The 23,894-nt window shown below is 54.3% G+C and overlaps 1 protein-coding gene across 2 annotated transcripts; it reads left to right on the top strand.

Annotated features, from left to right (window-relative positions):
- Window positions 1–2,438: 2,438 nt before the first annotated feature.
- On the top strand, window positions 2,439–9,184 carry POLR3D (RNA polymerase III subunit D). Of its 2 annotated transcripts, none has more exons than XM_017338327.4 (9): window positions 2,439–2,574; window positions 2,809–2,978; window positions 4,103–4,146; window positions 5,485–5,636; window positions 5,745–5,869; window positions 5,970–6,138; window positions 6,464–6,729; window positions 8,229–8,381; window positions 8,490–9,184. In XM_017338327.4, the coding sequence occupies exons 2-9, from the start codon at window positions 2,814–2,816 to the stop codon at window positions 8,610–8,612; spliced, it is 1,197 nt and encodes a 398-aa protein (XP_017193816.2). In that variant the 5' UTR covers window positions 2,439–2,574; window positions 2,809–2,813; the 3' UTR covers window positions 8,613–9,184. The 2 variants fall into 2 exon arrangements, with proteins under 2 accessions (XP_017193816.2, XP_017193817.2); XM_017338328.4 differs by having other exon boundaries at window positions 2,478–2,616.
- Window positions 9,185–23,894: the final 14,710 nt, after the last annotated feature.

The raw sequence follows: 23,894 nt of genomic DNA, 5'->3' as shown, positions 1-23,894 counted from the left end.
ACACACCCCACCAACTGCACTCATGGGCAGTCATCCCAGAGAAATTAAAACCTGTCCCACGGCAGCCGGACATGCGTGTTCACAGCGGCTTTACTCTCCGTAACTCCAAACTGGAAACAGCCCAGATGTCTCTCCAAGGGCGAACGGTTAAACAAACTAAGGACACCCGGCAATAAAAAGGAATGAACTACAGATATACTCAGCCATTTGGACAATCTCCAAGAAACGATGCTGAGTGAAAAAAGCAATCCCACCAAGTCACACACTGTAGCATTCCGTTCACGAAACACTTTTGAAGTAACAGACTTACAGAAATGAGGAACAGATGAGGGGTGCGGGGAGGGGATGCGGAGGCGTGGATATAAAAGGGCAAGTAGCAGGGTCCTTGTGCTGAGGAAGATGCCTTACATGTTTTTTTTTTTTTTTTTTTTTTTTTTTTTGCATTTTTTTGACAGGCAGAGTGGACAGTGAGAGAGAGACAGAGAGAAAGGTCTTCCTTTGCCATTGGTTCATCCTCTGATGGCTGCTGCGGCCGGCGCACCGCACTGATCCGAAGCCAGGAGCCAGGTGCTTCCCTGGTCTTCCATGTGGGTGCAGGGCCCAAGCACTTGGGCCATCCTCCACTGCACTCCCGGGCCACAGCAGAGAGCTGGCCTGGAAGAGGAGCAACTGGGACAGAATCCGGTGCCTGACCGGGACTAGAACCCCGGTGTGCCGGTGCCGCAGGCGGAGGATTAGCCTAGTGAGCCGCGGCGCTGGCGGATGCCTTACATGTTAACTGCGCCAGACACAGCATTCTGGCTGTAACATTATAGTAGAGTTTTGCAAGATGTTATTAGTCTAGAAGGTGCACACAACTTAGGATCTTCCTGCATTGTTTCTTAGGACTGCACTTGTATCTACAATGATCTCAAGATAAAGTTTACTTTTAAGAAATGTACATCTTCCGGGCCGGCGCTGTGGCGTAGTGGGTAAAACCGCCACCTGCTGTGCCGGCATCCCATATGCACACCAGTTCAAGTCCTGGCTGCTCCACTTCCGATCCAACTCTCTGCTATGGCCTGGGAAAGCAGTAGAAGATGGCCCAAGTCCTTGAGCCCCTGCACCCATGTGGGAGACCTGGAACAAAATCCTGGCTCCTGGCTTCGGATCAGCTCAGCCCTGGCCATGGCGGCCAACTGTGGGGGTGAACCAATGGATGGAAGACATCTCTCTCTCTCCTTCTCTCTCTGTATTAACTCTTTCAAATAAATAAATGTCTTAAAAAAAAAAAAGAAAGAAAGAAATGTACATCTTCTTTCTGCTTGTTATCCGAAGTGGAAATCTCTCCCAGGGGAATAATTCAAAAGAAGAAAAAAGTTTAACACACCATATGTTCACTATGTATGTTGCTTAAAAAAAAAAAAAATCCAAATGTCCAAACAGGGAAACAGGTAAATCAAGATCCAGTCCCTGGGCTGGCATTCTGGCCCAGTGGGTAAAGGCGCTGCCTGCAGTGGGCGCCAGTTCAAGTCCCAGCTGCTCCACTTGTGATCCAGCTCCCTGCTAATGTGCCTGGGAAAGTGGTAGAAGATGGCCCAAATCCTTGGGCCCCTGCACCCACGTGGGAGATCCCAGCTTTGTGGCCAATTGGCAAGTGAACCAGCGGATGGAAGACTTCTCTAACTCTGCCTTACAAAAAAAAAAAAAAAAAAATTCCAGGCTGCTGCCTGTGATACCAGCATCCCACGAGGCCCAGGCTCCTTGCTTCTGCCTGGCCCAGCCCAGGGTGTTACAGTCATTTGGGATGGGAACCGAAGCCAGGAGCCGTAGGCAGGGCTCCCACGTGGGCGCAGGACCCCAGAACTCCGGCCATCCCCGAAGGACACTTTTCCCGTCAAATCACAAGGGCCAGAGTCACGACAGAAGCTGATCGGATCCGTCCCTCCCGCGGCAGAGCAGACTCGGTTTCCGTCTTCTCTCCAGGACCCGGGCGACCCTGAGCCCAGAACGGGGGACGGGGCAGCCGCTCCGGAGACGCCCCTGAGCCCACCCCGGACGCCCCGCCGCTGCCCCGCGGCAGTGACCGCCCCAAGGTCACCACACAGCGCCCGCAGCCGGGGCTGCCCGGGGCTGCAGCCGGGCCCCGCACTCCACCCCGACGCGCGACCCCACTGCTCCGAGCGGCTAAGTCGCGGCGAATTCCGCCCCCGTCCCCACTGCCCCGTGGGGTGGGGGTCGCCAAGGCGCTGCCTGGAGCTCGGCGCCCCCACCCCTGGCCCGAGGCCACGACCCACAAACGCCGCCCCGTAACGTAGCCCGGACCGGCCCCCCTCACCCCAGCTTTTTCGCCCTCTCAACCCAGCTTTTCCCGACTCCGGGAAGAACCGGGAAGAGAAGGCGGAGGGCAGCGAGACGCCGCCTCATAAATACTGTGGCCTAGCCCCGCCCCCAATCGTCACTTCCGCCCCGCGGCAAGATGGCGGCGCCCAGGCGCTGCCACGCAGACTTCCGCCCGGCGCGGAGACTAGGGGTCGGCGGCGAGTGGCGTCGGCTGTGAAGTGGGGACGCGCGGTTGCGGAGCCCCAGCGGCGTGTGCGTTCCTGCCTCGGGCCTGGCGGGGGGCTGGGAGGGCAGGTTAGAGCTAAGGGCTCCGGCCGGGGTGGTCCGGGGCGCCTCGCCACGTGGGAGGGGGAGGAGCCGAGACGCAGCCCGAGGGACGCGTCGGGGGCGGGTTGCAGGGGGAGCGGCCCGCCACGTGAGTGCGGTTCCGCCCCGGGTTCGCGGGTCCGTCTCCGCCGGTGACCGGGCGCCCGTTCTCTCTCTCAGGCAGCATGTCGGAAGGAAGCGCCGCGGGCGAGCCCGGCGCTCCGGGCACCCCCCGGCCCCTGCTCTCAGGGGCCCGGGGGCTCATCGGGCGGCGGCCTGCGCCCCCTCCCACGCCGGGCCGCCTTCCCTCCATCCGCTCCAGGGACCTCACTCTCGGGGGAGTCAAGAAGGTACCCGCCCGGCGCGTTTCTCAGGACACTCAGCTGTTTGGCACTCCAGGCTCCCAGATTCAGCAGATGCCCCTGTGTGGCTTGCTGTGTGCTGGGCGTGGTGTTGGGGCTCAGTCAAGTCTGGGTGCTGGCCACGAGCTGTTGAGGTGGTTTTCAGAGGATCGCGCCTGGTTCCAGACGTTCCAAAGAGCAGGGTTTACTTTCATTGTGCGTGCGTGTGTGTTGTAGAAAATGCTCTGTGTATTTGAAAGAGTGCTGGCATGCACCTGCTGGCTCACTCCCCAAATGGCCCCGATGGTCCGGACTGTTCCAGGCTGAAGTCAGGAGCCAGGAACTGCGTCTGGCCATCTTCTGGCTTCCCAGGTGCGTCAGAGGGAGCTGGATGGGAAGTGGAGCAGCCAGGACCCGAGCTGGCGCCCCAGTGTGATGCTGGCATTCCAGGCAGAGGCTTAACCCACTGCACCACAACACTGACCCGCTGACCCCTTAGTGTTTGTTTGGAGCCCCCTTTAAGAACCCTAAGATAGCCAGACAAGCACAAACGCCGCTGTCAGTTTTGAGAGGGTCCCAGAATCCTCTGGTAGATTCTGGGCATGGCATTGGGGCCCGGTGCCCTTTTCCACGTGACTGTGGCTGTGAGGAGCTCTCAGAGGGTTGGGGGTGACAGGGAATGAGACAGAGCAGACAGCAGCCAGTTTTGAAAGATTTACCTGTGTCTCGGGCCAGTCTGGTGCCAGTCTAACCATGTCCTCTGTGAGTGCTGGCAGATCTGTGTTCCCTGCCTGGGCCTTGAGCGAGAGCTGTGTGCCTGTGGTACTGATTGGCCCCCGTAGCAGACTGGAGATGAGAGACATCAGACAGGTTTCTTTGCATTTGGAGGTGCTGGTGGGGCTCTCAGAGGGCAGAAGCTGCTAGTTAGGATGGTGTCGGGTTCCCTGCTGCCCGTGTGACTGTGCTGCCGCCGTGGCAGGATGGCTCTCCTCGCCAGGCAGCTGTGTGTCTGTGTGAAGGTGTGATGACAGCGCAGTGTGTGCAGAGGGCCTCAGGGTGGGCTTGGTCCCCAGGAGATGCCCTTTGGGGGGTCAGAACGGATCAAGTCAGTGACTCTTGCATTTTGCTTTCAGAAAACTTTCACCCCAAATATCATCAGCCGGAAGATCAAGGAAGAGTAAGTAGCCAGGCCTGAATACTTGCCCCTTGTTTCTTTGCACAGGCTGGGGCTGTGGGGGAAGTAACTAGCTTATGGCTCAGAAGTGTAAAAATTTGTGTGTCCATTCTTTGCACTGGTGATTTTTTTTTTTTTAAGATTCATTTATTTTACTTGAAAGAGTTACACAGAGAGAGGAGAGGCAGAGAGAGAGAGAGAGGTCTTCCATCCGATGGTTCACTCCCCAGTTTGGCTGCAACGGCCGGAACTGCGCTGATCCGTGCCAGGAGCCAGGAGCTTCTTCCAGGTCTCCCACACAGGTGCAAGCACCCAAGGACTTGGGCCATCCTCCACTGCCATTCCAGGCCATAGCAGAGAGCTGGATGGGAAGTGGAGCAGCTGGGGCTAGAACTGGTGCCCATAAGGGATGCTGGCACTTCAGGCCAGGTGTTAACCCGCTGTGCCACAGCACCGGCCTTGCACTGGTGATTGTTAACCCTGGCTTGCAAATGATTTTTTTTTTTAAAGATTGATTTATTTGAAAGGCAGAGTTACAGAGAGGGGGGTGGGGGTGGGTCTTCCATCCGCTAGTTCATTTCCCTCTAAATGGCCTCAGTGGCCAGTGTTGGGTCGGGCGGAAGCCAAGAGCTTCTTCCGGGTCTCCCATGTGGGTACAGGGACGCAAGTACCTGGGCCATCTTCTACTGCTTTCCCAACAATAGCAGGGAGCTGGATTGGAAGAGGAGCAGCTGGGACTCAAACTGGCGCCCATGTAGGATGCCAGGTGATTCTTAAAGTGCAGGCCTTCAAAAAATACAGATCCCCAATGCTGCATCTCTAGAAATTGTGATTGGACTAGTTTGCAGTGAAACAGAGTGATGCTATCTTGCAGCCAGAGTTGAAAGGCAACAGTTTAAATTTGGGGTGAGGAGTGTCCGGCTTGCAGGACATCTGTGGCCCACGAAATCTGGTGTGACCCTGCCAAGGCAGCCGTGGGCAGAACTCCCAATTCAGTTAACTCTCCGGGCAGCTAATGTAAGTTGATGACTGTGTATGGCCTGAGAATGATGTTGTAACTATCAGAATAGCCCGTGGCAGGAAGGAGGTCAGACAGATGTGACCACGCTTGCCTTGACGTTCGTTTGTATTACAGCCTTGCTGCTTTCAGTCAGTGCCAAAAAAAAAAAAAAAAAAAAAAGTTTTTGGGCGAGCAGGTAGAGCCCAGCAAAGTGAAAGGCCTCATCCGGGCAGCGAGACGGGTGCTGGCCTCCGAGTGGGGCTCCACAAACTCTGCTCGGTTGGCGGAGTGGCGTGGCAAAGGCAGGCCAAGTGGTCCCCAGCATCCCCCGTCTCTTGCAGGCCCAAGGAGGAGGTCACAGTGAAGAAGGAGAAGCGGGAGAGGGACCGAGAGCGGCAGCGGGAGTGGCATGGGCGGGGCCGGGGCCGCCCGGAAGTCATCCAGTCCCACTCCATCTTTGAGCAAGGCCCCGCTGAGATGATGAAGAAGAAAGGTACAAGGAAGGGGTCAGGAATGGAGGCGGGGCCAGAGCCACGGAGGCAGGCCGGAGCCACGGAGCGCCCGCTGCCGGCTAGCTGCTGAACAGGGTGGTTTCCCGCAGGGAGCTGGGATAAGACCGTGGATGTGTCGGATATGGGTCCCTCTCACATCATCAACATCAAGAAGGAGAAGAGGGAGACGGACGAGGAGACCAAGCAGATCCTGCGCATGCTGGAGAAAGACGACGTGGGTGCCGGGGCGGGGAGGGGGTTCGCTATTGCGGGGGCTGCCGGGGTGGGAGGAGCGAGGGGCAGCGGCCCGTGACCCCGCAGCTCTGCCTTGGCAGTTCATCGATGACCCTGGGCTGCGGAACGACACCCGGAACATGCCTGTGCAGCTGCCGCTGGCGCACTCGGGCTGGCTGTTTAAGGAGGAGAGCGAGGATCAGGATGTGAAGCCTTGGCTGGCCGGCCCCAAGGAGGAGGACATGGAGGTGGACGTGCCCTCTGTGAAAGGTATTCCGGTATCCCTCAGGCCAGGCCTGAGCTGCTCCTGGGTAGGCCCTGCCCCGTTCCACCTGTCGTATGTGTGAGCTGGACACCCGTACTATAAATATATTACTGTATACAAACCCTCTCGGAGGATTCCCGCGTTGACCTGCCCGGGGGCCACGCCTCCGACAACCCTGCCTAGCTCTTAGAGCTGCGCGTGCTCTCTCTCGCCCCTCACCGTTGTCAGTCTCCCCGTGGCTCCTCGCTGAGCGGTAGTGGGGTGGACAGGGCAATAGGTGGCATGGAGGCGCCCACTTCGTATCTCCTCTGTGTTTGTTACCCTGGGCAGTAAAAGAGGAGCCACGAGACGACGAGGAGGAGGCTAAGATGAAGGCTCCTCCCAGAGCGGCTAGGAGGACGCCAGGCCTCCCGAAAGACGTGTCTGTGGCAGAGCTGCTGAGGGAGCTGAGCCTCACCAAGGAGGAAGAACTGCTGTTCCTCCAGCTGCCGGACACGCTCCCCGGCCAGCCGCCCACCCAGGACGTCAAGCCCATCAAGACAGAGGTGCAGGGCGAGGACGGGCAGATGGTGGTCATCAAACAGGAGAAGGACCGGGTAGGCGTCCCGGGGAGCCCTGGGGGAGCCCGAGGTGGTGGGGTGAAGGCGTGCAGGTGCAGGCATGCACTCTCAGCACCTGCCAGAGCCTGGGCTTTGCACTGCCAGCCCCAAATCCGTGTACGTGCGCCTGCTTCCTAGAATGAACAGTTTCAAACATGCAGGCGTACTTGGAAAAATCCGTGGAAAGTGCACATTATGAAAAGCTGCACGGCTTTCAGGCTGTTTTGCACCACAGGAAGCCTCATTTTCCAGAGGGTTTTTTTTTTTTTTTTAATTTATTTTATTTAGCTGAATGGCAGAGTTTTAGAGAGAGAGAGAGAGAGAGCGAGATCGAGATCTTCCATCTGCTGGTTCACTCCTCCAATGGCTGTGATGGTCAGGGCTGGGCCAGGCTGGAGTCATAAACTTCCTGCGGGTCTCCCACATGGGTGCAGGGGCCCAAGGGCTTGGGCCATCTTCTGCTGCTTTCCCAGGCCACAGCAGAGAGCTGGATCAGAAGTGGAGTAGCCGGGACTAGAACCAGCGCCCATGTGGGATGCCGTGGTTTCACCCACTGCACCGGAGCGCCAGCCTCTGCAGTCATTTTTACATCTTTTACAAGGGCAGAGACTCCTGTGTCCCATCCCTTAGCTGCAGCTGTTGTTGGTTTGTTTTAAAGATTTATTTATCTGAGAGAGTTGCAGAGAGAGAGAGAGAGAGAGAGAGAGAGATCTTTAGTCTGCTGGTTCATTCCCTAGGTGGCCACAGTGGCCACGGTTTGGCCTTGCTGAAGCCAGGAACTCCATCCAGGTCCCCATGTGGATGGCAGGGACCCAAGCACTTGGGCCACCTTCTACTGCTTTCCCGGGCCATTGGCAGGGAGCTGGATTGGAAGTGGAGCAGCCGGGACTTAAACTGGCGCCCCATGGGATGCCAGCATTGCAGGCAGCGGCTTTATGTACTATGCTACAGTGCCAGCCCCAGCTGTTGATGTTTTATACATTTGTTTTCTCTGTGTTTTGGCCATTTTTTTTTTTTATTTTTAAAGGTTTACTTATTTATTTGAAAAAATTAGAAGGAGACAGACAGAGATCGATCTTCTGTCTGTTGGTTCACTCCCCAGATGGCTGCAATGGCCTGGCCTGCGTTGGGCCAGGCCAAAGCCAGGAGCCAGGAAATTCATCTGGGTCTCCCATGTGAGTGCAGGGGCATAAGCACTTGGTCCGTCTTCCACTGCTTTCCCAGGGAGCTGGATTGGCAGTGGAGCAGCCAGGACTCAAACCGGCGCCCATATGGGATGCCAGCACCACATGCTGTGGCTTTACCCACTACGCCACAGTGCCGACCCCAGGTTTTGTCTTTTAACCGATGGCAGATTGCCCTTGGAAAAGGCCCTCTCTGGGGGCCTTACCCTGGTCTGGGCTGCCAGTGCCTTCCCCTGGGAGATTGGGGTTTGTTCCTGAAGGGTGGAGGAGAGAGCTCCTTGCCCAGTCTGCACCCCCTTCCTCTCTCCACAGGAAGCCAGGCAGGCAGAGAACACGTGTGCCCTGGCTGACCTCACGGAGGGGCAGGTTGGCAAATTGCTCATCCGCAGATCAGGGAAGGTGCAGCTCCTCCTGGGCAAGGTGACTCTGGACGTGACCATGGGGACCGCCTGCTCTTTCCTGCAGGTGAGCACCCTGTGCCGCAGGGAGAGGCGGGCAGGGCTCGAGCCCCGAGGAACGGGAGCCGCTGGCCAGGGACAGCTGGGGGTTCTCACCCCGTCTGTCGCTTGGCAGGAGCTGGTGTCCGTGGGCCTTGGAGACAGCAGGACGGGGGATCTGACGGTCCTGGGCCACGTGAAGCACAAGCTCGTCTGCTCCCCTGACTTCGAGTCCCTCTTGGATCACAAGCACCGCTGAGCAGCAGATGGAGGAAGCTGCGCCTGCCCACGGCTGCTGCCTGCCGCAGGCGTTTTGTTCTGGAGTCTGTGGCCCAGAGGGGGCTGTGTGGCCTGCCCACTCGGGCCTCTGGCAGCTGGCGCCCCACTTGCACCCCGGGGCCCCCGGGCTCCCTCCCGCAGTGTGGATGTGGCATATCCTTGCTGCTGGGGCCTAGTCCTTGCTATTTATTTTTGTATTTATATCTTAGCATCTGCAGCCAGCTGCGTCCCCGGTGAGGGTGTGGGGGAAGTACAGGCCCCTCCTCTCGATGCCTGCAGGGCCGGGGGAGGAGGGTGTGGAAAGGCCTGGCCTTTGCCCGTGCGCCCTCCCCCACGAGGCCGTGTGGGCGAGAGCAGAGGTGGAGTGTGGATGAGAGGACTCGTCCATTCCTAACCTTTCTGAACCTCACGTTCCTCATCGGACGGAAGTGGGGCTAGCACCTGCCTCGCGGGGTTGGCGTGAGGATCGAATGGAGCTCTCTAGGTGGCAGCTCCTTGCACACAGCCAGACGTGTACCTGGTGGGCGCTCAATAAATGTTTGTTTCCTCTTCCTTGCCTGAGTCTGTGTTTGTGCAACGTAGAGCTTGCCTGTCCCTCCAGTGACTAGAACCGCACACTCCCCACTTTTGTGCCTTCACTGTTTCTTTTAAAAATTTTTGCTTGTTTATGAGACAGACAGAGCTCCATCCGCTGTGTCACTCCCCAAATGCCCACAGCAGCTGGAGCTGAGCCGTGACCGCAGTCTGGGTCTCCCGCGCGTGTGGCAGGAACCTAATCACTTGAGCCATCCTGCCGCCTCTACCTCTCAGGGTGTGCGTTAGCAGGACGCGGAGTCAGGAGCCAGAGCCGGGGCCTGGACCTGGGCCCTGCGGTGCGGGATGCGAGGGTCTGGGCTGCTAGGCCGAACGCCTGCCCCTCTCTTCATCTTCCTCACCCTGGGTCCTGGCCCTTTTCCTGGTTACTCTTAGCCAAGTGCTTCCTGTGTGTTACCGGGCGAAGATGGCGTTGGAAGAATGGGAAGAAGTCCGGTTTCTCCCCACACCCTACACCTTGGGTGGGCCTAGGATTCATTCCCTGCAGGACCTAAGTAGCCATTTTCCTACAGCTTCTGTTGAAATATTCCTGGGCCCGCTCAGAGAGAGTGATTACCGCACTGTGTCAAATCCTGCTGATAAAAAGCGAACCTTTGGTAAGACAGAAGTTAGGGGGTTGCTGACACGTGACCTTCCACTCCAGCAGCCTGGAGTTTGGCAGGCATGTCCAGTTCCTGGCCAGCCTCACCGGGGGCGTCCCCTCAGGCCTGTCTCCAGTTGCCACACCAGCCGCTGAGTCGGTGGGACTGGGAGCTTGTTCAGCAGGTGTTGGGCCCTGCAGTCCCGGGTGGAGCAGCTTCTGTGCCTCTCCCTCATCAGCAGGACCAAGGGTTTCTCTGGTTTAGCTGGGCGGGCACAGCTGCCCTTAGCACGCTGCCTCTGGGCCAGGGAGGGACCACAGCTGCCGCCTCCTGCCTCCCTCCGGGCTTTTTCTGCTGCTACAACCTGTTATTTACTCGGGTTTTTCCTGCCGAGGCCCCAGCTCTGCACAGCTAGCAGTCCTGAGAGGGGATTGAATGCTTAGCGGCCTGGTTGCCCCTACTCAGGCCTCGGTTGCAGCGCGCTGTTCTGCTTCCTCTTCATGGTGAAGAGCGGGAGCAGGAAGTGTTCCTTGGAAACAGCTTGTGGGAGGCCCGTGTGCTCTGAGACTGAGCCCTTCAAGAAGTCGTCATCTGCAAGGCAGTGAGTGAGCGCCCATCTGCTCGCTGGTTCATTTCCCAGATGCCTGCAACGGCTGGGGCTGGGCTGGGCCAACTCCTGGAGCGGGAACTGCGCGCAGGTCTCCCGTGGTGGCAGGAATCCAGGCAGTGGAACTAGCACTGCCGCCCCCCTCCCCCTAGGGCGCACACTGGCAGGAAGCTGTACTCCGCAGCCAGAGCTGGGAATCGAACTCAGGTCCTCGATAGGGGATGTGGCCATCCTAACCACTACGAAACACCTGCTCCTGCTCCCCAAGACAGCTGTGGTTAGCCCCGGGTCCCAGCACACGTTGACTCCCCTTTAGTCCCTTCTGCTGTTTCTTTGGTTCAGAAATACCCTTTTGCCTTCCATGTTAACCCGGTGCCCCCTGTTGTTACGTGTCTGCTATTTCACAAGTCCTTCATCCTTTGACTCTTCCAAGAACGTCCGAGGAAGCGTGTTGACCCCTTACATGTTCGCTTCCCCATATCAAATATCTCTGGAATTGAAGCTCACGACCAAGTCCTTTCTCTAGATCCCTGATGCACAAATGAGACGTCATCAATAAAAGGGGGCGGGGGCGCATTCTTGGCTGTCTGAAGCATACATTTCCACCGTAAATGTGTGCACATAACAGGAGAAAAGCCCGAAGCAAAATTCTTATCTTGAGTGCAAATGGATGCAAATTTCTCACTACCTGCATCTGTGTGTACACTTTGTCAGGTGGGGAGAAGGGTGGGCTTGTTCATCTTTTAGCTCTGTGAGTAACTGACAGTCTCATCTTCAGAGTCAGAGTTTGAATCTAGCCTCAATGAGGTCACTTAGCCTCCCTAAGCTCATTGTATTTCTTGTATTTTGTTTAAGGGTGAAATAATAATAGCTTTAAAAAAATAGGGTTGCTTTTAAATTAGAGTGAACATGAAGCATTTATTTGGTGCCAGACAGATAAGTGCCTATAACAGGAAGTCACTGGCACTAATAACAGAAATTGACTGACAGTGGCTCACACAGTCAGGATCTTTATCTCGCGCAGCAAGAAGTCTGGAGAGAGAGATGGTTCCCGATTGGACGGTAGCCAAAGTGTTAATCAAGATTTTTTTTTTTTTAATCTGTTAGACATCTTCATTGGTTCAAATCAGAGCTACTACAGCTCTGAGCATCATTTTACCAAATAGCAGTGTCCAAAGCAGGAAGCAGAGTGGACAGTGATAAATATCTCTCCTTCTGTTCTGGTCAGGGAGGAATCTCCTTCACATACCCCAGCAGACCGGCAGCTGTAGCTGGGCCACTCTCCTGGGACCAGGCACTAGCAAGGGGGGTGGGTAGACTGGCGTACCCCTGCACCGGGCCTGGAAGAAGGTTTTTTTTTTTTTTTTTACCATTTTGAATTTTTTTTTTTTTTTTTTTTTTTTCAGTTTGAAAGGCAGACAGACAGAGAAAGATCCGTTTGCTGGATTTACTCCCAAATGCCTAGACCAGGCCAGATCCAGGAACTTCATCCTGGTCTCCCACTTGGTGGCAAGGACCCAAGTACTTAAAACCTGCCGCCTCCCAGGGCGCACATTAGCAGGAAGCTGGAGTCAGAAGTGGAGCAGGGGGCTCAAACCCAGGACCCTGATATGGGACGCAGGCATCCCAGGCACATCTCTCCCACTGCACCAAGCGCTCGCTGTCCTGTGTCCACTCGTGAGGGTATAGAGTTATTCCTTGGGGTCCTAGGGGGAACGGGTTCCAGGACACACCCCCCAACATAGGCAGATACCAACAGTTGAGTACGCTGAAGTCTTGTATCAAACGATGCAGTATCGCCTGGAAGCGACACATTCTGCGTGCTGCAGGTCATGTCTGGATCACTTGCAGTACCTAACACAATGAGAGTGCTGTGTGAATAGTTGTCGGGCTCCACTGTTTAGGGCATAAGGGCGAGGGGATAAAGCCTGCACGTGTCCAGTACTGCAGTGTGAGGGTGGTTGCGTCCAGGAATGCAGAGTCCACAGCCGGGAGCCCAGCTGTGCAGTTCTGCCGTGTGAACCTGCATCTCGTCTGTCAGATCCTTCCGCGCCAGCTGAGTCCTGTGACTCTCGGGATGGCCCACCCGGTCTCGTTGACTTGGGCTCTCAGAAGTAGAGAGAGCTTTCTGCAGGGCAAGTGGCTTATTCCTGAGGTCTGGTGCCCAGGGAGGAGAGGCCGCCAGTCTGCTCAGCCTGGGCTGCTGGGCCTCACTCGCCCCTTGCTCAGGGTGTGTCCACAGCCAGGCCTCCGCTCCTCGTGACACAGGAGGCGTTCGCAGCTCCTGTTAGCTTGCGGCTCAGCCGCACAGGTCCCTGCCTCTGGAGTTGGGAGCCTGAGTAGGGATGGCTCTCACAGGTGTCGCCTGAGGTGAGGGAGATGCATGCCCCAGGACAGCCAGCTTCTCCCCGAGCTCCTCGGAGGCCTGCCTCTGTCCCCTTGCACTGGCACGGTCGCTGGTTCATCTTCCGAAAAGCTGATGAGCAGGTGCACTTTTGCTTTGGCCCATTTATGCTTAAGACCCAGTCAGGAAAAAAAAAAAAACTACATAGGTGTGTCTTGACTTGCATGGGGTTATGTTTGCTAAACCCACCATGAGTGGAAGTGCATTGAATTCACCCCCACTGGGGGCTGCAGCCACTGCTGCTACCCGGTGTCACCAGTGAGGATCATGCTGTGTGCTTCTAGTCCAGGAGAAGCCTCAGGCTCAAAGCACAGCCCACCCACTGCTTCCACACCTGGGAAAGCCGGAAATTCCTGAGCTGGATCTGCGTAGGTTAATGGCCATCTGTATTGTATGGATCACCATTGGCCTGCGGACTTTATCTCGTGTGTTTTCCAGGGTTCTGTGGGAAAAGAGAAGCCATTCTGGGTACTCTGAGCAGACAGGTTTAATCCAGGAGCGAGTACAGACTCATCGGAAGGCCGGAGGAGTGAGCCGCGGAACGCGCCTCCAGGAGGCATGGCACCATGCACCAATGGCCTGGCGCTCTAGGGGAGCTGCCACTCCTCCACTCAGGAGCCCTCCGCATTCGGGGACGGAGGGCCCTGACTGCAGACCAGACAGCGGGGAAATCACACAGCTTCAGCTGTAAAGAGTGGGGCTTGCACACCTGCTGTGTGCTGGCTACAGTTGTAGGAGTTCAGGAGACAGTGGCCAGCTCCTGGTGGGGCATGCACGCCATTGAGGGGAAACAGGAAGCCCGAGTGAGAAAGTCACATAGGATATTAGAAGCTGACAAGTGTTGGGGAGTCTAAAAGGGGGAGCGGGTGGTGGAGGCGTGTTGTGGTCGGTAGGGCAGGCCTCATTAGGGGGTGTCCTTTGAGGGAGTGCATCAGGATGAGGAGGTGGGGAGAGTGTTCTGGGCAGAGGGTCCAGTGGGAAGGAGGTTGGGTTGGAGGGGAAAGAAAGGGGTGCATGTAAGGCACTGTAAGGACTTCAGCTTTATTCCAGTGCAAGGGAGCTGTGGCAGGTGCTACTGAGGTTTAGAGGGGACCCCTTGTTGGTGTGGAAAGGCACAGGTAGAAGCAGAGCCACCCACTCAGAGGCTGCCACACCACCCAGGCGAAGCTGAGAGTGTCTTGGATCTGAGTGGGATGCATGGAGGCAGTGGGAAGCAGCTGGATTGCAGACACTTGTTTTGAAGATAGCCAGCTTACTGTGCCGATAGGTTGGGTGCCGGATCCGAGAGATGGGACAGTCAAGCTCACACCATGGCCTTGGGTGCAGGAACCAACCAGTGGTAGAAAGATGGCCTGTACTTTGACCTTTCATGGCCGGCGACGCGGCTCACTAGGCTAATCCTCCACCTTGCGGCGCCGGCACACCGGGTTCTAGTCCTGGTCGGGGCACCGGATTCTGTCCCAGTTGCCCCTCTTCCAGGCCAGCTCTCTGCTGTGGCCAGGGAGTGCAGTGGAGGATGGCCCAGGTGCTTGGGCCCTGCACCCCATGGGAGACCAGGAAAAGCACCTGGCTCCTGGCTCCTGCCATCGGATCAGCGCGGTGCGCCGGCCGCAGCGCGCCGGCCGCGGCAGCCATTGGAGGGTGAACCAATGGCAAAAGGAAGACCTTTCTCTCTGTCTCTCTCTCTCACTGTCCACTCTGCCTGTCAAAAAAATAAAAATAAAAAAAAAATAAATTAAAAAAAAAAAGAAAAGAAAGATGGCCTGCACTTTGACCTTTCAAATCTCAGTTGATGAAATCCAATCCACACCCAGGACCTTGCACAAAAGATTTGGGGAAATGCCATTTGCTCCCCGACACAAAGAAATGATAAATGAGGTGGTGGGTGGGCCAGTGACCTTAATCTGATCATTATACGTTGCATACATGTATTGAAATGTCACTTGCCAGTGCCGCAGCTCAATAGGCTAATCCTCCGCCTTGCGGCGCCGGCACACTGGGTTCTAGTCCCAGTCGGGGCTCCGGATTCTGTCCCGGTTGCCCCTCTTCCAGGCCAGCTCTCTGCTGTGGCCCGGGAGTGCAGTGGAGGATGGCCCAAGTGCTTGGGCCCTGCACCCCATGGGAGACCAGGGGAAGCACCTGGCTCTTGCCATCAGATCAGCGCGGTGCGCCGGCCGCGGCGGCCATTGGAGGGTGAACCAACGGCAAAGGAAGACCTTTCTGTCTCTCTCTCTCACTGTCCACTCTGCCTGTTAAAAAAAAAAAAAAAGAAATGTCACACTGTACCCCATACATATGCCCAGTTACTATGTGTCAGTTAATATATGTGTATATATTTAAAAATGGCTGGTGTTGTGGCAATAGGAGCTCTGATGCCGGCAATCCTAGATGGGCGTTGGTTCGAGTCCCAGCTGCTCCACATCCAATCCAGCTCTCTGCTGATGCACCTAGGAAGGCAGTGGAAGATGGCTCAAGTGCTTGGGCTCCTGCTACCCAAGTGAGAGACCCAGAGGGAGCTCCTGGCTCCTGGTTTTGGCCTTGCTGGGCCAGGCCATTGTGGTCATTTGGGGAGTGGACCAGTGGGTGGCTGGGCCTCACTTCGATCCCAACTCAGAATCACAAAAATCTCACTCAGAGACTTGGCCGACCTTTCACATGCCTGCTGGCCACCTAGGGCCGGGTCCCTGGGACAACTCAGCCCCTTGGGAGTTCCCGTTTGGAAAACCTCAGGGCTGACCACTCGTTCCAGCTGGTACCTGACACGAGCCCTGTGAGTGTTTCTTAGGGTTGCAATTCCTTCCTGCGTGCTGAGAGGGGTCTGTGTCTCCTACAGTTCAGCAGTGTCTTCTACAGGGGCCTGAAACCCATGCCTTGGGAAAGACATTTTGAAGGACAGCGCCTGTGTCTCATCTCTGGCGGAGGATGGAATCCCAGTATAATAATGCATAATAATATCCTAGGACCCACAATTGCTGGTCTGATTGCCTCTGCACTGACCTGCCCTTCGTATTTTCCACTGGAGCCGCTCTCTGGTCATCTTCCCTGCTCCCTTGGTCTCCTTGAAGAAACCCATCACCCCTTCGCAGATCAGGATGGAGTTCAGCCCTCCCTCCCACTCTCAGTAGTTAACTACATGAAATGTTTTCACCGCTTTCGCTGATGTCCAACTATGTTTGTCTTCATCGATTCTAACAAACAAACAAACAAAAAAAAGTGAGACAGTCAGGGACATTTGTATGTTGACTACATATTTGATAACGTTGAATGATTATTCATTTTCTTTTGGTTGTGATAATAGTGTGGTGATTATACTTTCAAGATAATTTTTAAGGGGCCAGTGTGGTGGTGCAGCAGGTTAAGCCACCACCACCTGTGATGCCATATGGGCCCAGTTCGAGTTCTGGCTGCTCCATTTCCAGTCCAGCTCCCTGCTAATGTGCCTGGGAAAGCAGCAGAAGATGGCCCGAGTCCTTGGGCCTCTCTCTACACATGTGGGAGACCTGGAAGACGTTCTTGACTCCTAGCTTTTGCCTGGCCCAGCCCTGGTCATTGCTGCCATCTGGGGAGTGAACCAATGGATGGAAAATCTGTCTTTCTTCCTCTCTAATTCTGCCTTTCACGTAAATCAATCTTTAATAGTAATAATTTTTAAAAGTCCACCCAGGGGTTGGTATAGTGACAAAGCAGGTTAAGCCACCACTGCCTCTGATGCCAGCATCCCATATGGCCTCTATTTGAGTCCCAGCTGCTCCACTTATGATCCAGCTCCCTGCTGATGGCCTGGGAAAGCAGCAGAGGGTGGCCCAAGTGCTTGGGACCCTGCCACCCATGGGGAGACCCAAACGAAGCTCTGGCTTCAGGCTTGCCCAATCCTGACCATTGTGGCCATCTGGGGAGTGAACCAGTAGATGGAAGATCTGTTTCTGTCTCTTCTCTCTCTGAAACTGACTTTCAAATGAATAAATAAATCTTAAAAAAAAAAAAGTCCACTCAGTATATTAACACTTTTCCCCACTTCCAGAATTGTCACTCACTTGGACCACTCATATCCTGTCTTGTCAGATTTTTACATTTGTCTCTTAAGTGATCCGTCTGCATTTATACCACCACCCCACCTTACCTGCCCGGTCTGTTCTCAACAGAGCTGTTAGAGAAATCCCGGGAGCCACTCCCCATCTCATTCAGAGTGCAAGCCAGAGGCTGTCCCGTCTGGAAGATTGCATGGGACCCTCCCGTCCCCTGTGTGACTGCCTGTGCCTCTCTCTCCGGGCATCTAAAACCAGCCACCCGGGTCTTGCCACTGCATTCTGCAGCTGGCAGGCTCCAGCTTCGGGACTTTGCGTTCTGCCTCCTCTTGTCTAGGACCCGCTTTGCCCAGATTTCTGCACCCCTGTCCCCCAGGCCACTCCCTGGCCACCCTCCACGAATGGTGAGCTCCCACTCCTGCCACTCCTCATGCTCGCTTCTCAGCTCTCTCTCTTCATAGCATGGATTGCTGTCTGACAGACTCCGTTTGCTTTTTTGTCTGCTCGTCTCCTTGGATCACAAGCTGTAGAGTTGAGATGGTTTTGTTCCTGACCGTATCCCCAGGACTGAAAATAGTTACTTGCACATAGTAGACACCAGGTAAGTGCTGGTTGGGAGAACAAAGGCACGACAGGCCTCGCGTGGAGCTTGTATGTGTTCAGGAAGCAGAACCACACCTCTGAGCAAATGCCAGCAAGAAAATGGATCTGGGTAGAAAGTCTCCCCCGGGGGAAGAGTGCCTGGCCCTTTTCCCAGGAAAAGAAAGGTTTGGGCTGACCTTGTGGGTAGGGCTGTGAGCCAGTTCAAAGTCCTAGCCTTGCGGCTCCCTGTACAGCATAGAGTTGTCACTGGCGTTTGACACGAAGGTACTACAGATGCTTGTAGACACCGAAAGCGATTATACCAATCGGGAGTTGCTGTATGTAGAGGGGTGCGGCTGCCTTTGGGATCCCACAACTCTCACCACTCTTTTGAGCTGAAAGTCTCTCTGATGGGTCACTTTGCTGATTGGGGTGTGTGTCTAAGAGAGGTGACCCTACCCAGAGGTCCCCACCCCCGTGATGTGGCTAACAAGTGCACCCGTTTGGAGAAGCAGCTCCTGCCTTGGGTTCCCATCAAAACGGAACGCCTGGCACTCGGGCTGCACACACCCCATTGCAGAGCCCCAGGGTTTGAGACGTGCTCTGCTTCCCAAAGCAGCTTCCCTGATGAGCACCCCGAGGCTCAAGCCCTGGATCCCTGCCACCCATGTGGGAGATCTGGATGGAGTTCCAGGCTCCTGGCTTCAGCCTGGCCCAGTCCCAGCTGTTGCAAGCATTTGGGCAAGAAACCAATAGATGGGAGATTTCTCTCTCTCTCTTTTCTCTCTTCTGCCACCGAGCACTTGACAGATCAGAACACACGCCCCTCAAGGCCTCCTGACTGATTCTCCCGTTTTGAGGGGGGGTTTAACCTGGACTCGGTGACTAACAGAGGGTGAGAAGGCTTGGATGGAAATGGAGGTGCTGTCAACCTGTGTCCCTAGACTGATACGGGGTCCTGTTTGTGGAACCCAGCGATAGTAAACACCACTTTGCCCGCCGGGAGCACCACTGAGGCAGAATGCAAACAGGGCTCGGAGAATCAAACCCCTCACGAGCTAACACGGGTCCATGTCCAGCTGCAGGCCGCTCCACCCGGCTCCAAACCAATCAGGACCAAGCATCGTCCACACACGCCCTGCTGCGTGTGCGCATGCCCAGAGTACCCCAGTGCAGTTCACCTGACTTCCCTTGGGTGGCGGAAGTGATCCGGCCTGCCATTTTGTGTGTGTTGTAAATGAGAAGAAACAGCAGTGCCTGTGTAGCACACCAGGCCCGGCGTGGATCGAGATGTCCTGTGCCAAGAGGGTGAGCCGGAATACTGGGCCGGTGCGGACTGGAGTGCCGCGTGCCAACAGTGTGCCGCCACGCCTCCCTGCCCAAGCCCAGTTCCCAGTGTGGGGAACCTGTGGCTGCTGCAGCGTCAGCCCCCAGTAAACCTTCCCTGGGTTGCACATCGGCCTCTTGTCAGCTTCCATGGCAAGGCCGTCAAAGAATCACACACCGTGAGCACCTTTGGGGTGTGTGGAAGCCAGGCTTGGATTTGCCTCTGTCCCCACATCATGGTGACTGGCACCTTAGGGTGGGTGACAAGGAAACACCACCAGTGGATCTCGTGACCCTCCGACAAGGGCCACCTTAAGTACCTGGAGATAACAGGTTGTTGTTTGCATGCACTCTGTGGGGACTTACCCTTATGATGAGAGTCATCAAAGATGGCGTGGAATTTGTTCTTGCGTTTGAGTAAAGTGATCCACACACCACTCTGCCTCTAGACCCCTTATGCCTACTAAATCATGAGCTTTGGGGGCCAGCACCGTGGCGTGGTGGCTGCAGCTGCCATCCTGTAGGGGCACCGGTTTGAATCCTGGCTGCTCCATTTCCGGTCCAGCTCTGCTGGTGCACCTAGAGAAGCAGTGGAGGATGGCCCAAGTGTTGGGTTCCTGGGCCCATGTGGGAGACCATGAGGGAGCTCTTGGCTCCTGGCTTCAGGCTGGCCCAGCTCCGGCTGTTTTGGCCATTTGGGGAGTGAACCAATGGATGGAAGAGCTCTCTCTGTCTCTGACTCTCTCTTTGCCTGTAACTGTGCCTTTCAATAAATAAATAAATAAGCTTTGTATAAATATTTGTTAAATGAACACCAAGAACAGGAGAAAAACAATGAAGTAATTATCTGTTATTCAAATCTTGTTACATTACTGAATATTGCTTGCTCAATCAATGAATATGAGATTGTCATCTCCCATGTTGTTGGTCGATTTTTCTGCTTCCTCTTTGTGTTTGTCAGTTTCTGCTTTATATGTTTGATGCTGTGTTATTGAATGTGTGCAAATTTGCAATTTTTATAACTCTGAAACCCCTATCATTATTAACTGATCCTTTTGCTCTTTAATAAATCTTTTTGCTTTAAAGTTATTTTGCTTGATATGTATTCAGCAATGTGAGATTTCTTTCTTTTGGGAGTGCTAGTGCTTTCCTGTTTTTTATTTTTATCATCTGAATTTCAATCATTTTCTATCATAAACAAACACCGTATAGCTAAGTCTTAAAGAATCAAATCTGACAAAATTGGAAAGTTCTAATTACTAACACATTTCAATTTATCTCTGCTACTTTGGGCTTTCTTTTTGTCCAGATTTTCTGTGCCTTTTTGTTTTCAACCCTTTGTCTGGCTTGATTGGGTTTTTCTCATTTTATTGTTTTCCTCTACCGATGGGAGGTGCACACATTTGATTTCTTCGGCATGTGGATATGTGTAACATCATTTGCTGGCCAAGCCAAATGATCAACTTAAAAATGAGCCTGCATTCAATTTAGTGAATTTCGAGTCCTACCTGCTGTCGCCTTGGCAGGGCCAGACCGGATGATTTCACAGGCCTTATACAGCCTGCTGACCAGCCGGTCCCCACCCCTGCTAGGGACAGCATCAACAGGATCTGGACATAGAAATAGGAAAGGAAGCGAAAGGAAACGAGCATTGGCTCGTTTGACAGTGGCACCTGAGAAGTCCCATGAGGTCACCTGCAGGCCAGGGACCCTGTGCTGCCGCTGGTGTGGCCCACCAGGTCCCAAAGCCTCATAGCCAGGGCAGCCGATGGCGGGGCGCTCAGGGTGAGCCCAAGAGCCTGAGCACTGTGCCGACGCTACGGCAACCCCTTCTTTCTGGTTACCCACCTGGTCCATGGAGACACAAGCTGAGGGTACCCCAGGCTCGCCCTCTGCGTCTCCTGCCTCCTCCCCTGAGGCTTCTCCATTGGGCCAAGGCGTGGGCAGCCCGAGGACCTGCTGGTACACCCAGGAGCTGTGGGGGACGGTCACTCCTTGGGATGAAACTCTGATCAAAGGAGAGGGGCAGTCGACGGCTGCTCCTGCGGGACAGGAGGCTCCACCCGTGCTGCAGATGGTCCTGAGGGAGGCAGCAGCCAGCTTATGAAATCATCCCTGAGTGAGCACCCTCGTCCCTGCGCCACTCAGCCCCTGCCCGTCACTCCTGGTCCCTGGGGTGGTGCTGCTTAGTAGGATCCGATCCGTGTGCTGAAGTTTCGTCCCAGTCGCTGCCTTCAGAGGAACCCAGAGGAGTCACCCACCAGTGAGACATTATTACTGTCACTTTAGTCAGTCACCCGGGTCACTTGTGACTTTTACCTCTCCCCAGACTGTCCACCTGGGGCCATTTTTCTTCATCTTGATGTTCATCTTGGTGTTAATAAATGCCTTTAGAAAGGGTTTGTGGGAAGTAGACCTGTCAGTTTGTGTTTACCTGAAATGCTTTATTTTCCCCTTGATCTGGGAAGAAAACTTCACTGTATATGTGAGTATAATTTATAGGTTGACATTCTTCTTCCCTTAGGCTGTCAGGCCTGTGGATAACGTAGACCAATCCCTTCCAGGGTTTTTTATAGTTACTGAGTCTCCTTCTCATCCACTGTGCGTTTTCACTTTGTGCTCTCCTTTGTAGATGTTTTCTTTGACTTTCTTATCGGACAGTACAACTGTGATGTGCTGAATGCAGATTTCTTTTTTGTTTCTCTCTGAGATTTACTGGACTTCCTGAATCTAAAGATTTGACTCGTCAGATATGAAAAGTTTCTTGGTCATTAATGCTCTGAAGGTCGTCTTTGCTCTGTGTCACCTGGCTCTCACACTCTGGGACCTTCTGCCTCTGTGTTTTGTGTCCTCTCTCAGCCTCTCATATTTCCCTTCTCATGGTCTTTGTGTCTGTGCTCCGTTCTGGGTAAATACATCTGACTCACCTTCTAATTCACGAGGTCTCCCCTCAGCTATTTCTATTGTCTGATTTTCCTCTGAGTATGTAATTTCAGTTCTATTATTCATTCTTAGGAGTTCTATTTTTTCAAATATACCTTTTTTAATTTGGGGAGCAGATTATATATATATATATAGAGAGAGAGAGAGAGAGAGAGGGAAAGAAAGAAAGAAAGAAAGAGAGAACACACACTCCAGTTTGCTGATTCGCTCCCCAAATTCCAAATGCCTGAAACAGCTGTGACTTGGGCCCACGCCAATGCCAGGAGCCAGAAACCTTTTTTTTTTTTTGACAGGCAGAGTGGACAGTGAGAGAGAGAGACAGAGAGAAAGGTCTTCCTTTGCCGTTGGTTCACCCTCCAATGGCCGCCGTGGCCGGCGCGCTGCGGACAGCGCACCGCGCTGATCCGATGGCAGGAGCCAGGAGCCAGGTGCTTTTCCTGGTCTCCCATGGGGTGCAGGGCCCAAGCACCTGGGCCATCCTCCACTGCACTCCCTGGCCACAGCAGAGGGCTGGCCTGGAAGAGGGGCAACCGGGACAGAATCCGGCGCCCCGACCGGGACTAGAACCCGGTGTGCCGGCGCCGCTAGGCGGAGGATTAGCCTAGTGAGCCGCGGCGCCGGCCTTGGAGCCAGAAACTTGATCCATATCTCCCACATAAGTGACTGGAACCCAGTCACTTGAACCATCACCTGCTGCCTCCTAGCATCTGCATTAGCAGGAAGCTGGAATTGGGAGCAGCCCCAGCACCCGAAGCCAGGTGCCGCCAGGTCAGCTTTGAGAACCTTTGCTTTTTTTTTTTTTTTTTTTTTTAATTTTTCGACAGGCAGAGTGGACAGTGAGAGAGAGAGAGACAGAGAGAAAGGTCTTCCTTTGCCATTGGTTCACCCTCCAATGGCCGCCACGGCTAGTGCGCTGCAGCCGGCACACTGTGCTGATCCGAAGGCAGGAGCCAGGTGCTTTTCCTGGTCTCCCATGGGGTGCAGGGCCCAAGCACCTGGGCCATCCTCCACTGCACTCCCTGGCCACAGCAGAGAGCTGGCCTGGAAGAGGGGCAACCGGGACAGAATCCGGCGCCCCGACCGGGACTAGAACCCGGTGTGCCGGCGCCGCAAGACGGAGGATTAGCCTAGTGAGCCGCAGCGCCGGCAAGAACCTTTGCTCTTAATTGTTGTTTCGGTTGCCACATTTCTTTCTCGAGGTTCTTTATTTGTATTCTGTGTCAGGTGGTTCTATTTTTGGAAGTTTTTCTGGGTCTGGTTCTACGCTCATTGTAGCTTCTGCTTGTCTGCTAATGTGTTTGTAAAACACCTTTATTGAAGTATATTTTGTATGTTATAAAATGTATCTTATTTAATACTTTTTAAAAAAAGATGTATTTATTTTACTTGAAAGAGTTACAGAAAGGCAGAGGGAGAGGGAGAGAGAGAGGTCTTCCATCCGCTGTTTCACTCCCCAAATGGCCGCAACAGCTGGAGCTGCGCCAATCCAAAGCTAGGAGCCATGAGCTTCTTTCAGGTCTCCCACCTGGATGCAAGGGCCCAAGGCCTTGGGCTATCTGCTGCTGCTTTCCCAGGCCATAGCAGAGAGCTGGACTGGAAGAGGAGCAGCCAGGACACTTAACCGGCGCCCATATGGGATGCCGGCACTGCAGGCGGAGGCTTAGCCCACTGCACCACAGTGCCGGCCCCCTTATTTAATACTTTTTGATAAATTTAAGCAATGGTACAAACATTACCATACTTCTTTTTTTAAGTATATGTTCATCATCCTAATAAGTTCTCCTCTCCATGTCCAGTTCCAGTTCTTCTATTCCCAGCCCCAGGCAAGCACTGATCACCATTCTGTCTCTATAAACTTCCCCCTTGCAGACATTCCCCATAACGAGGTCATACGGTACGTGGCCTTTGTGTGTGGCTTGTTCACTTTAATATAATATTTTCATCCAAGCCATACATAGTGTGGTGCCATCATGTCCCATTCATTCAGTGACAGAGTGCATATACCACTGTGGGCTCAGATGATTACAATGGAGCTGAAAAATCCCTATTTCTTTGGGACATTGTAACCATGGTAACATCATAGCACAACCCATTACTGGTGATATTGGTGCAGACCGACCTCACTTGCAGTCATGTACAAGTCTAGCACATACATATATCACATGACATAATAATTGTTAAAAATGGTAACAAATGACCA

Source organism: Oryctolagus cuniculus, chromosome 8 (genome assembly GCF_051225735.1).
Source record: "Oryctolagus cuniculus isolate XC-2025 breed Fujian yellow rabbit chromosome 8, ASM5122573v1, whole genome shotgun sequence".
Lineage (NCBI taxonomy): Eukaryota > Metazoa > Chordata > Mammalia > Lagomorpha > Leporidae > Oryctolagus > Oryctolagus cuniculus.
The sequence above is the reverse complement of the archived record's forward strand: the minus strand, read 5'-3'. Positions and strand labels throughout refer to the sequence as shown.

Bases quoted from the DNA above. Each gene is read 5' to 3' on its own strand.
- POLR3D (XM_017338327.4), top strand. From the start codon at position 2,814: ATGTCGGAAGGAAGCGCCGCGGGCGAGCCCGGCGCTCCGGGCACCCCC. The intron at 5,637-5,744 runs GTACAAGGAAGG...GGTTTCCCGCAG, and splicing joins TGAGATGATGAAGAAGAAAG to GGAGCTGGGATAAGACCGTG. The intron at 6,139-6,463 runs GTATTCCGGTAT...TACCCTGGGCAG, and splicing joins GGACGTGCCCTCTGTGAAAG to TAAAAGAGGAGCCACGAGAC.